At 57.1% G+C, this 13,040-nt stretch overlaps 1 protein-coding gene across 1 annotated transcript in view; it reads left to right on the forward strand.

Moving 5' to 3' along the window:
- Nucleotides 1–1,210: 1,210 nt before the first annotated feature.
- The window catches only part of ADGRA2 (adhesion G protein-coupled receptor A2), a 34,014-nt gene continuing 22,184 nt past the window's right edge, over nucleotides 1,211–13,040 (forward strand). The window contains exon 1 of the mRNA XM_028095343.2: nucleotides 1,211–1,473. Within this exon, the coding sequence (XP_027951144.1) occupies nucleotides 1,211–1,473 (263 nt within the window). The remainder of the gene's footprint in view (nucleotides 1,474–13,040) is intronic.

Consider the following 13,040-nt stretch of genomic DNA (forward strand, 5'->3'; position numbering starts at 1 on the left):
CTGACTCACAGTGCAGTGCTCTTTCCACACCCCGGCCCAGATCCCTGCTTTTCTTCCCATTTCTCTCATTCCTACTGCCACACACACACACACACACACACACACACACACACACAAACACACACACACACACACACACACACACACACACACTGGGATATGGAAAAGGTAGGAGGCCAGATCTAGCCTGTTGCCTTGGCCTTTGACCCCTCCGTGGCCGAGTGACATGCACCCCCCGCTGGGTGAGGTCACTGGCAGCAGAGGAGGGTCTGAGCCTTCCTAAGTCTCTGGTTTGTATCCTGCAGTGGCTGGAGCAGGGCTGCGGGAGGGAGAGCCGGCTTCCAGACTGGCCCATCAGGTCAGGGGCCAAGAGAAGCCGAGTGTCAGCAACGCCAGGGCGGTGAACAAAGTTCAATCCCAACCCCAAACAAGGAGCACCAGCCATCTTTGGCCAAACCCGCAAGTCAATGAAAGACCCAGAACAAGGGGGTGCGGGCTGAGCAAGAGCGAGGGAGGGTTTCGTGGAAAGTGATGCTGGTTGGCTTTGAGGGCTGGGATGGGTTGTGGAGAGGAAGAGTCCTGGCCCCAGGGGAAGAGGGGCGGGAGAGAGAAGGAGTCTCGGCCCAGGGCGGGCTCGGAGACACGCGCGGCCTCAAGCAGCCTGGCCCGCTCTCGCTCCGAGGAGGGCAGCGGCCGGGCTGCGTAGCGGGAGGCGCTAGGGCCTCGCGGACGGGCGAGCTGGCGAGGGGAGGGCGCCCTCTCCAGAGGGCGGGCGGGGGCTGGCGGCGGCGGGAGCGGCGCCGCGCCGAGCTGCCTCCATCCATGGCACGGAGCGGCGGCGGCGGCGGCGGCAGCAGGAGGAGCCCGGCACGATCCGCTAGGTCCCAGCCCAGCGCGGAGCGAGCAGGCGACGCGGAGGGACCCGGCCTCAGGCGGCCCGGGAGCACGGCGCAGAGACTCGGGCCGCGCCGCCGGGGGCCGCCCGCGCAGCGCTGACAGCCGCGTCCGCGTCCTCCCCGCCGGGGCGCTCGCCGGACATGCCCCCGGGGCGCGGCGGCGGGGACCCCGGGGCTTGCCTCCGCCCAGGGCCCCCTGCCCCGCCCTCGGACGCCCCGGGCCCCCGCTGAGCACGCCTCCCGCAAGCCCAGGTCCCTCTGGCCGGCGCGCAGACGGGCCCCAGCGCTGTGGGTCCCCGCGGGGCGATGGGCTGATGGGCGCCGCGGGACGCAGGATGCGGGGGGCGCCAGCGCGCCTGCTGCTGCCGCTGCTGCCGTGGCTACTGCTCCTGGCGCCCGAGACCCGGGGCGCGCCCGGCTGCCCCGTCCCCATTCGCAGCTGCAAATGCTCGGGGGAGCGGCCCAAGGGGCTGAGCGGCGGCGCCCCCAACCCCGCGCGCAGGAGAGTGGTGTGCGGCGGCGGGGACCTCCCCGAGCCTCCCGAGCCAGGCCTTCTGCCTAACGGCACCGTGACCCTGTGAGTACCCTAGTCGGCCCCGCCCGGCGCGAGCCCCGACGAGGGGACGAACGGAGACAGGACGGGAGGGGCGGGAGGAGGGGGACGGGGACCTTGCCGCCACTTCAGAGACTCTGGGACACGCCTGAGTCCGGGCGCCGAGCAGGGAGTCTTGGAGAAGTACGGGGAGGATTAGGGCTCCAGGGGTGTGGAGGAAGGAAGGGGCTTCGGGGGGCGGCTGCGCCCGAGAGAGGGGCACCACCGGCGCCCACTCACCTGCACAGGTGAAGGGAATGCGCGCTGGCGGGACGCCCACGCCCCTTGACTTTCCAGCCTGGGCTGGTGTTGCAGACTTCGGGGACGTGAGGTGGGTGGGCTTGGGGAAAGCTCGGGAAAGATCGACGCCCGCGGCCTCAAAGGTGGCTGCGGTCGTTACCTCCGCGGACGCGTCCTTGGCGGGACTGGAGGAGTCTCCCGGGTTCACCCCGCGGGCCTGGCTCCTCCAGTGGGGGGCGCCCCATCCGCCCGCCCCCCCTCCCGCGAGCCTGCCAGCCCCGCTTCCAGCTCGTCTCCATAGGGCAGGCGGAGGGGGGAGGGTGTCGGAAAATCTGTCCTTGGGATTGCGGCGCTTCTGGCCTGAAGGAGACCCCGGCGTCCCGGTTCGTCTCGGGCCCCTCTCCCTCTGCGCGCGTCTGTGAAGTGAGCCGTGCGCCGGGTCCTGCACCCCGCCCTCTTCTTTGCCTCCCCTGGGTATAACCCGAGCTTTGGCTGTTAATCGATTGACTTCTTCGCTCCAAGACTGCGAAGAATAAAACCCGGCTGAGAGGGAGGCGGCTGCCTCCCAGCCTCCTTCCGTCCTCCCGTTTCCTTTCCCAGCCAGGGCCCTACCGAGCCCTCACTCTGGGGCCTGCGAGCGCGGCCCCTCGGGCCGCGCCCCCACCCCAAGCCTCCTCGATGGAGGTCTGAAGCCACCCCCACTGCCGCAGGAGAATTCGCGACCCCAGCCCGCCGCCGCGGTTTCCTGCTCGGACCACGTGCTCCCAGCTCCACGCACGCCGTGGAGTGGAGGGTCCGGCCCGAGCGGCGGCCCGTGCCTTTCCTGTCCCGGACCCAACCTGCAAGCGCTTCCCCTTTGCTGTCTTCCTGACCCTGGTGGCAACCGTTTCCCCACCGCCCCTTGCCCAGACTTGGGGCTGGCTCACAGTCTATCCTGATTGTGTCCAGAACAATGCAGTAATGCCTCTGGTTGGGTGAGTTCAGAGGCTGCCGGCTTCCTGACAGGACACGACTGGTCAGCCTCTGACGTTGGCCGCCCGGCCTGCATTTTCCCCAGCTGGGGTTTGTGTATGTGTGTGTGTGCGCGCGCGCGCGTGCTTGAGTGTATGTGTGTGCACTGGGGGGGGGGGGGTTGGAGGCAATGTGTCTGCTCTCTCCCACGTCTCAGCAGCAGCTCTGGAATATGGCCGTGGCCTGGGAAGGCAGCTGGGGCTGCTCATTCCTGGTCTCTTTGACTGTCCACTGGTGTTAAAGGGTCCAGACAGGCCCGGGCATTCCCCAGCCCACTCAGATCTGGAGGAGAAATATGCTTGCTGTGTGGAATGGTTGGGCCGGTGTCTGTGTGAGCCCCCGCTGGGCAATGATAACTCAGTTCAAGAGAGCGAGGTGTGTGTGTGTGTGTCTATTCGATCTTGTGGTTGTACTTACACACATATGTGGGACACCATCTCCCTGTGTGTCTGCTTGTTGGGATTAAGGAATCCACACATACTGAAGGCAGAAAAGAGGGGGAAAACATTAAAAGGTGGTTTTGCAGTACATCTTAGAATGATTTGGTAACTAATGCTTTCCAGCCATAGCTAATTCCCATCGACGCCACTCCAAGGAGTGAGCGCAGCCGACTCTCGGTGCGAATATACTGTGACAGAGTGGCAGCAAATGTGACTGCTAGCTCACCTTCCCATCCCAAACCATTCCCAGAGGAAGGGCCCCTTCTTTGTCCCAGGCCACTGACCTAGCTGGCTTAAGATACCTTGCAAAGGAACAGCTCCTGAGCCTGGCTGGGCATCCCCACAGCGATGACAGGGCAGGCCCTAGAAGCTCCGAAGAGCCCGCTGGTCCCTCAGCCTGGAGTGTGGCTGAATCCCAGCCACAGACAGATTTCTTGGGCTCTCCCTCCAGGCTCCACCTAATCCCGACCCTGATTGCTGGGCAGCGGCTCTCCTCCCAGGGCTCAGCCCCTCCAGCGTACCCGTCCCTGCCCAGCATGCCTCTTGAGGGAAGAAGGAAGAGAAGTGCCGGGAAGGGGCTTCAGCCTGGCAGCAAAACAGGAGGCCAGGAGCTCAAGAACCTTCTCCACACCCTCCCAGACTCCTCCTCCTTACTCTTTCTGTTTCCACACGGATTTCCCCTGCCATCTTTTTGCCTGTCACCTGGTACAAACAACAGGACTTTCGTGGATCGATTTTTGCCCCTGTGGCTTTATCTCCCTCCTCCTCCCCTCTTTTCCTCCAGAATGGGCCACCCGGTCCCAGTCCCCTTCACACCCCACCCTGCTCCCTTGGGTCCTTGGGGGACCCAGGACTCCACCTTGGGAAGCCTGGTAGCCACCAGTGCTGGGACTCTTCAGGCGAACAAAGTGCTAGAAAAGATGCCTGTCTGCAAGGAGCCTCCAGTCTGTGCTCCAAGAAAGCTTTCAGGCAGTTCTGAGGCAATTCTGTGAGAGTCCCGTTTACCTCACTGAAAACCCTTCCACCCTATTACCCTAACTTCTGCCTTCTGTTTTTGTAGACTCTGTGCCCCCCTCTCCCCACCCTTTACTTTTTCCCCTCCTAATGGATTTTCATTCGCAGTTTTCCAGGAAAGCAGAACTCTTGGCTTCCTTCCTGATCCATCTGTCGTCGTCCCCCCAGCTCAGTCCTCAGGGCAGCTGTGGGTGCCCGATGCCCCTGTCTAGAACAGGAGGCTTTATGGCTCTCCCTCAAGGCGAAAGGTCTCATGGGGGGTGGTGAATTTCAGAGAGAGCCTGGGTATGGGAGGGAGGTGGAGACCCCTGTGAACCCCCCACCCATCCCTGGGCAGCAGCTGATGGGTCTGTCCTTCTGCTTCCCCACTCCCGGGAGTGAGAGTGAAGGGGGGCGGGGATTATAAGGAATTCTAGGAAAGGACTGATCATAGCTAACTCCAGAAGGAAATCACCTACAAGGACCTTCTGGGACATCTGAGCAGCCCCTCAGAGGATTCTGGCCAGTGTCATAAATTCCTAGACCGTCTGCGCTGAAAAGGCCCTTACAGATCAGCAAATCCAGCCCCTGCATCTTCATCTTAGAGCTGAGAGAAACTGAGGCCGGGGTGGGGGGAGGGGCAGTGTCCCTACAGTCACACACTAGCAGACACCAGGATGAGCTGGTTGGGTTCTCTTACACTTCTCTCGGGTGACAGACTCGCTATTCACCTGGCTGGACTTGGGACCCAATGGACACAAAGCCGCTTTTAAAAACCCAGTTCCTTCCCAGCAGAACCTAGGCCCTTTTGACCTGGGAACATTCCAAGGCTGGGTGGGGAGGGGGCAGGCAAGGTACAGGTCACTCTGGATTCTCCCAGAACCCACAAACCCTTGTCCACTTCGCCTCCCCTTTTTGGGGCAGGGGGTTGTCTACCGCATCAGCAGCCTACATAGGGGAGAAGGGGCATTTGCCATTCCGATGCCCCTACCGGTGGCCACATCCTTTAGCTGGGGGGGTTGGTGGTCTTTAGAGATAGCATGGGGGAAGGGGAGGCCCCTTCACAGCCCTTGTGTTTGCTCCAGCCTCAGGAAAGTGGTTCTGGAACACAGATCTCCCTCTGAACCTCCAGCTCTGGACTGGTCCCTCCCCTCAGTGCCCCTCACCCCAGCTGCCAGGATCCAGTTAGGGGAGTTTGGGGCAAAGTGTGCCAACTGCCTTGCACATAGCCTGAGGGGAGTGGAAAGATGCTGGTTGGAGGGGCGGGTCCTTGCCATCTTCCCCACCCCCTTCTCTTCCACCCTCTTTCCCCCATATGGTTCTCATAAGGTCTGGGCTCAGAGACAGCAGTCAGAGGAAGTGGCTGTGTACAGAGAGCTTTTGTGAGGGGAGGAGGGGGAGGGGCAGAGAGCGCGGAGAGAAGGAAAGAAAAGAGGGAAGAGGCTGGGGACAGAATGTGGGAGCAAGCTGGGAGACTCCAGCACCCTACCTTACCGTCCTGATGCAGGGTCTCAGCTGCAGCACGCCCAGTGTGGGCTCCTGACCCCGCCTGCCGGAAATGAGGGGCCCCGAAAAAATCCAGGTTCCCCTCTGACTTCGCAACTACCTGCAGGAGAAGCTGGAGGAGCCCCTTCCCGGAGTTCTTGGGGACTCTTTGGGCTCCCCCATGTGCAGGATGTCAGGGTCCATGGTCCCATCTCAGGGCAAGCACTGGACAGAGAACAGAGTCCCCTGGGGGTTACTGGTTGAGTCCTCACTGCGCCAAAGAGACTGGAGAGGCCACCACACTGAACTCCAAAGACAACCCCTATAATTCAACATCCCAGTGGTTCCAGGACCCAGAATGGGTAATTTGGCCTGAATTATTCAGAACATGTGCATGAACCCAGCCACTCCTGGCCCAAGATGGTCCCTTCCTACCGACTACCATGGATCACCCTTCCGTGATGGGGGAGGGGGTGGTGGGCAATCCCTTGCCCTGGGGGTGTGAGTCTGAGAATTTCCCCCAAAGGCAAAGGCAAACCAGTATAATTTGAACCTGACCATAAATTGACCCTTAAATTGGGGGTCATGTTTTTAAAGGGAGAGAGTTTCCAAGTTTATGCCACGTGAGAATCACTTAGGGTAAGAACACTTTCCTGAAGGAGAAAAAGTTCCAACCACCTCTGAGTCGATCCGTGTCCATCCATTCAGTGGGCTCTCCTCACCAAAGCCCAGAGAGGGGAGGTGAGTTCCCCAACGCCTCACAGTCTGGACCAGTACTCCTCACTCCCTCATGACCCTGAGATAGAGACCCACCCCCCCCCCCCCGCCGGGACCTGACAGAGAGCAGGGGAGAAGAGAGGAGGGAAATGGCCCTGGCTGAGGAACTAGAAGGAAAGTCCGGTAACTGCTCGGAAGGGGCTGCTTGGAGGGGCTGTTTATTTTCATTCCCCCAGCCCGGCGCTCTGTTCTATTTAGAGCTCAGACACTGACAGGACAAAGCTGCCTCCTCCCCTTCCTCCCTCCTCTGGCGGGCCCCCATCCTTCCCAAACTCTAGAACATTCCTTTGCTTTTAGGACTGGGTAATGGGGGTGGGGGAGCAGAGAAACTGTGGAGCGTAGCTAACTCCAGCAACCTCCCAGGACCCAGCTTCCCTAGCACTGGGAGAGGGGAGAGGCCGGATGGGGGAGCAAAGGGGTATGCAAGATGGATGGAGCCAGGTGAGGGCGGGGAACAGGGCGGAGAGAGGCCTGAGGAGGGAGTTCCAGCCTGAACTTGAGGGGCCAGACATCTCCCAGCTGGAAAGGGAAGGGAAAGTCTGAGAGTCGCTCCCCCCCCTTCCCACCCACCCACCTAGGGCTCTTTGCCTGCTGGGAACTGTGTGGTGAGGCAGAAACTTTAGACTTCAGGCTCCAGGAGACCTGGTATCCAGGATGAGAAAAGCCATCAAATATAAGGAGTGGCAGTCTTCAGTCCAGACCCTTCTTTTACTGAGAAGAAACCTCCAGAGAGGGGCTGACCTGCCCAAGATCACACAACTAGCCAGACCCCAGGGCTCTTGGTCCTGGGTCAGCCTCTTTCCATAGGAGCCTCATCCCTGGGGACAGAGCAGGGGAGATGGTGACCCACTCCCTCCATATGGACACATGAGCCAGGGAAAAGGAGCAGATAACCTAATAAACACTTGTGTACTTAGGGGACCTCTGTACAAAATCTCTGCACAGAATACTGGAAATCAGATGGACCCAGGGCAAGTGGTCTCTAAAGCATCCTTCCTGGTGTTTCTCTCCCTCTCGCGCACCACGCAGAGCTTCAGGACTACACCCCCAGGTGGCAGGCGAAGTCTCAGGAGGGCTGTACTGTGGAGCCGAGGGATGGGTGCTGTCTCCAAGCTGTCAGGACTGAGCTCTGCTAAGACTGACTGGGCGGGGGGGGGGGGGGGGGCAGAGGGAGGAGGGGGAGGCGAATGGAGGTAGGAGGAAACTGCTCCATGACTTGAGAAAACCCGGGTTCAGCATGAACCCTGTCCGTCGACCACCCCCACCTTGCCTAGAGCTCTGTGCCTCCAGATGCCAGTCCCTTCGTTCAGCCAGTGCCTGCTGTGTCCAGCCCCACACCAGTGCCAGGAGGTGAGAGATCTGGTGTCTGACCTCAGGGCCATACGGTCTCATCGTGGAGACTGGATACAGGCTCACAAAGCAGGACAGGATCAGGGCCTCTGGGCTCCCAAGGAAAACTTCTGGGGTAGAAAGATTAAAGTACTAATTTATATTTGAGTGTAAAAGACTGATAACAGGGTGCCTGGGTGGCTCAGTCAGTTAAGCCTCTGCTTTTCCCTCTGCCCTTCTCCCCTGCTTGTGATCTCTCTCTCTCTCAAAAAACAACAACAACAAAACAAACGAACAAAAAACCAAGACTGATAACAAATTGATCCTTTCAGGTTTATTTGTATTTGAAAAGAAATCCACTTTCTTCACCCAAAACCGTGGCTTCCCCTCGGCCATGTTTGGAGAAGCACTTAAGGCCGATTGGGAGTAATTTTCCAGCTTCCTTGAATCGAGTGGACACATATACACACAAGCATTCCATCCGGTCTGACACACGTCCCTCCACCTTCCATGAATGGAAGATTGTAGACCCCACCGTCTCATTGATGTTTGTAGTACTATTGTGTTACACAGGGCCGGGCACACAAAAGGCGTTAGGGTAGACTTGAAGATTGAATGAGTACCCAGGCATGAATGACCACAGCAAACTTGATTCCATGCACTCAAGCTAGGGTGCTGGGGCCCCAAACCCCCAGCAAGACACACCGACCACCTACCACAAACACCCCGAGCCCCTTTTCTCAGGCTGCGGTCTCCCTCAGATTAGTCCTCCCCATCTCAGCCCCAATTTGTTGGTCCTGCCCACTCACCACCAAGCTGGGGTGCCCTTGTAAAGAGGGTAGGTTAGAGAAAAGGAGACAAGAAGGCCCCATACATGGAGCCATTCCGAGACTATTTTCTTTCCTGACCTTGACCTCAGGCACTGCCTGGACAGTTCAGCTTCAAGGCTGAGGTCAGAGGCCATATCCAGACACAACCCCCTACAGCCTGGGGAAGGAAGGTCCTACCTGGGTCTCCTTCTAATCACGTATTCCGGGCTGTGTGGACAGGCTTGCAGCCGGGGGAAGTAATGGCGAGGAAGTTCTGGAGTGCTGTGTGTCCTCTCCACCAGTTAAGTCCCCTGCAGTGAGCCTAAATGGACGTGAAGGGCAGACTGGAAGGGAAGGGAGGCCACAGGAGGGCAGTCTTTAGCCTGAGGCTGTTTGCCAGGGCAGGGCCTGTGGACCAGAGGCAGTTTTGATTTTGGAGACCTTGTTGTCATATCAAGCCTACTGGAATACACCCCCCCCCTTTGTGAAACATAGTAATTCTTGCTAATCAACGTGATTTGACATTTGGTTGTTACTTAAGGAAGTGTTAATTGCAATTTTATAGCATTTGTATTTCAGAGGTGGTGATTATTTTTGTAGGTTTCAGACATCTTTGTGGGCCCTGGAACTGCTCAGAGGCCTTGGGCACTATGCCCGCAGGAAGGGCTGGGAGTCCGTTTTCACTTGCTGGTTCAGAGTGGCTATGGGCCTGAGACCGCCTCACTGATGGTCTCCGTAAGACACTCACTGCTAAGGTGCAGATGTTGGAGACAGGTCCTTCTGAGCCCAGAGGGCCCTGGTGATGCCCTGAACTCCAGGCTCAGACTCCCTGGAGAAGCTAGATTCCCCAAGTGTCCAGGCCTGTGGTCCTTGCATCTGTTACAAGTGGAGTGGGGCGGGGGGTGGGCGCTGACATGTATGGGTCTTCCAGCACATGAGAGAACAATTTGGTTCGGGCATGCGTTGGCCCCACGTCCCACGGAGTGGTGCCCACATGACCCCTACAGGGTCATCTCTGATGTGGGGCTGGGATCTGGTGAGTTCCTGTGGCTGCCCAAAGGCCACAGGGCCTCTCTGTAGACGCCAGCCACTCCTTTGGCCTCCAGCCTCATTAGTGGTAACTCCGCTTGCTTGCTTCTCTTCCCTAAAATAGGACCCTAGCTGGGAGAGAGTTCTGGAATGGACTCAGTGTGCCCCCTCTCCTTGGCCAGATTTCAGACTCTAGGGTAAGAGAACAGGGGACTCCAGGGACCGGCCCCCCTGCCTGTGAAAATCTGATGGTGTTGGAGTGGTAGACAGGGAGGGAGGGAAGGAAGCTGGAGATGCTGGGTTGGGTGAGCCAGAGGTCTGAGAGGCGGGTTGGCGTGGTTGAGAAGGAAATCCACCTGGCAGGCTCCTTGTGCTGTTGCAGGGCGAGGGGTTGGTGCAGGCTGAGGAAGTCGCTGTCTGGTAGGGGTGGCAGGGCAGTGAAGAGGGGGCCAAGCTGACACTGTGTCTACGAAGCTGGACAGAACCATAGGGCCAAGGCTCCCTCCTTCCCGGCCTGATGGTTGGGGCCGCCCTGCCTGCTTCCATCCCATGTGGCAGCCTAGTGTGGTGGGAACATTTTCCTTCCCATTGGACGAGGCTGGCTGTGTGTTTTCCTCTACTCCCAGTAACTGCCAGCTTCCTACCTGCCCCGAAAAATGCCAGACCCAAGCACTTTCTGCCCCAATCACTGCCCTCCCCACCCCCCAGACCCACAAGGGGGCAGCTCCCAGAGCTGAACCATTGAATCCATAGGCACAATTGAAGCCATTCTCTGGACAACCTGGGTCTCAAGCAAAATTTCCTCAGCCCCATCTAGGTTGTAAAGGCCAAAAGGTCCAATTATGGGTATTTGGGGACTGGGATCACAGAGATATCTGCCTGAAGTTTGTCCAAGAGCTGGAAATGCGGCAAGAAGGGGGGCCATTGGAGGAGAAGGACAAACCACTGTTTGCCTGGCATCCCTGCTTTTACGAATGGCTTATAGAGAGTTGGGGATCAGGGACATGCTCTCTGCCTCAGAGAAGTCTCTCCTTTCCAGACTTTCTGGGCTGGGGTTTGCACCGGGCTAGTCAAACTGGAAATGTGGGCTGCAGCTGACCTCCTACTCCTTCCCAGCACAACGGTGGTTGGGGAGGGGGGGGGGGCTGCCAGAGAGGGTTAGGACATCAAGGGATGAGTTGTGCCTTGTTCTGGGCCACCGTCTCATCTTCACCTGCATCAGGGGCTGCTCCCCAATTCTGTGCTCTGCTCCCATACCATCACACACACACACACACACACACACACACACACACACACACCCACCCCAGTTGCCTCCTATCTCACAAGCAACCCAAACTTCCTCCTGGGGAGGTGCAGCCCACGAGGAAACCAGATAAGGGTTAAGCCACCAGCCACACGTGGCCCGCGAGCACCTGTAATGTGGCTGGTCTGAACTGAAATGTGCCAGAACAGTAGAACACACACAGCTTCCAAAGGCTCCATAAAAAAAAAAAAGGAAAATATCTCGTTAATAATTTTGCATATTGATTACATATTGAAATGATAACTTTAATACATTGGGTTACTAAAATACATGATTAGAATTAACTTTTTAACTTTAAAAAATATGGCTACTAGAACATTTGAAATTGCATACTCAGTTCACATCGTCGTACTTCCACTGACCAGCTCTGGGTTAAAGAATTTGGGGTATGCAAAAGGTGTTCAAGGGTTAAAGGCTGAAGAGTCTGAAGAATGTGGGGTGTACCCCAATACCACTTCTAGACCTGTCTGGACAGGATTCTCAAATTAGGATCCCAGGTTTTAATCTCAGGGAGTTGGAAGATTTTTTTAAATTTCCTGTTTTCAATTCAATGATCTTTATTTTTTCTTTATTAAAGATTATTTGAGAGAGGGAGACAGAGTGAGAGAAAAAAAGCACGCACGCATGCATGAGCATGAGCGGGGGGGTGGGGCAGAGGGAGAGGGAGAAGCAGACCCCCCCCACACTGAGCAGGGAGCCCGATGTGGGGCTCCATCCCCGGACCCCAGGATCATGACCTGAGCCGAAGGCAGATGCTTAACTGACTAAGCCACCCAGGCGCCCCTCAATTCAATGATCTTTAAGCAAAAATCTTTTGCAGATAATTTTGAGATAATTATTTATTAGAAGGTATTTTCCTAGTGTTAGATTTTCATTTCGAAAGTCAGTGTTTCTCACACTAGAATCCTCAGACGTATTCTCAGGAAATAAGATACTTTCCCCCTCCCTTTAACAGGTCTCTACTCAAGTTTGAGAAATAATATTCTCGGGCTTCCCCCTTCGTGAACTGGGCTGTGATAATCTGGCAGCCCTGTCCCTCTCTCCTTCCATACCTCCTCCCTCCCCCTGCCCCCAGCCTCATCAGCATCCTCATTCCCACAAACCCAGGAGGGGGCAGCCCCTGGGAGAGACCCTTGGGACTGGGGGACCGGTGAGGTTGAAACACATGCCTTTTGTCCACCCTTCTTCCTGACACTTCAGGACCCCTCTCTGATATTACTAAAAGTACTGAGGGGTCCTCTCACCCTCTTTGACATTTAATGCAACCTCTGAGCCTCAGACTCTGGGGGCATGTGAAGGGGATGAAGCAGAGATGAGGTGAGGCGGGCTTTGGTTTATAAGTCACACTGTGAAGAGCCTGTCACCACGGAGGGGGCCACCACCAGGGCCTGAATGAGACCATTAGAGGCCCTAAGAACTGACACAATTATTTATGATTTACCACCACCGTGGATAATGCCAATTAAAATGAGAATAAAGAGGGCCCTGTGAGTTCTAAGTATTCATATAATGACAACTATGATGAACTTTTTGAAATGTCAAGATTGTGTGTATGTGAGAGAGATAGAGCGCGCCATTTGGAAACCCAACATCCCCCCGCACCCCATAACCCCTTCACACAACCACTCTTCAGGAGCTGCTAGGAAGTGTCAGCGTTGGAGGGACAGTTAGGTGGGGACTAGAAGGTAGGAGGGGTCTATCTGGAAAGCAGAGAAGGGAGGAAGCCCCCTTCCACTCTTGCCTCCATCCTGGCCATTGTCAGTTCTCCATGAGCCTCCTGAAGTTGGACTGGCTGGAACGTCAGATGTCTGGGGTCCTCTCCCTGCCTGTCTTGATATATTCACCTAGTGTTCACCAGTAAGCTTGGGGGCAGAACTCTAGACAGCTGCCTGCATGCCTTGTCCCCACCCCCCACCTGAGAGCCGAAGTCCATCCCAGAGGCTGCCCACTCAAGAGAAGTTTCCAGACTTGTACCTCTGGCCTTCCCATGTCCACCAATAAGAGCAAAGAAGTGAAACCCTTTGTCTCGGCTCAGAGCAGGCAAAAGTTTGGGCTGCGAGGCTCATTAAAGCGTTTTAATAAGCAATTAACTCAAAGGATGAGCCCTTTGGCTGGTCTGGAACTTCCTCCTCC

The sequence above is a fragment of the Eumetopias jubatus genome, unplaced genomic scaffold, assembly GCF_037043125.1.
Source record: "Eumetopias jubatus isolate StellerSeaLion01/CBP00866 unplaced genomic scaffold, mEumJub1_p1.0 scaffold_2, whole genome shotgun sequence".
Lineage (NCBI taxonomy): Eukaryota > Metazoa > Chordata > Mammalia > Carnivora > Otariidae > Eumetopias > Eumetopias jubatus.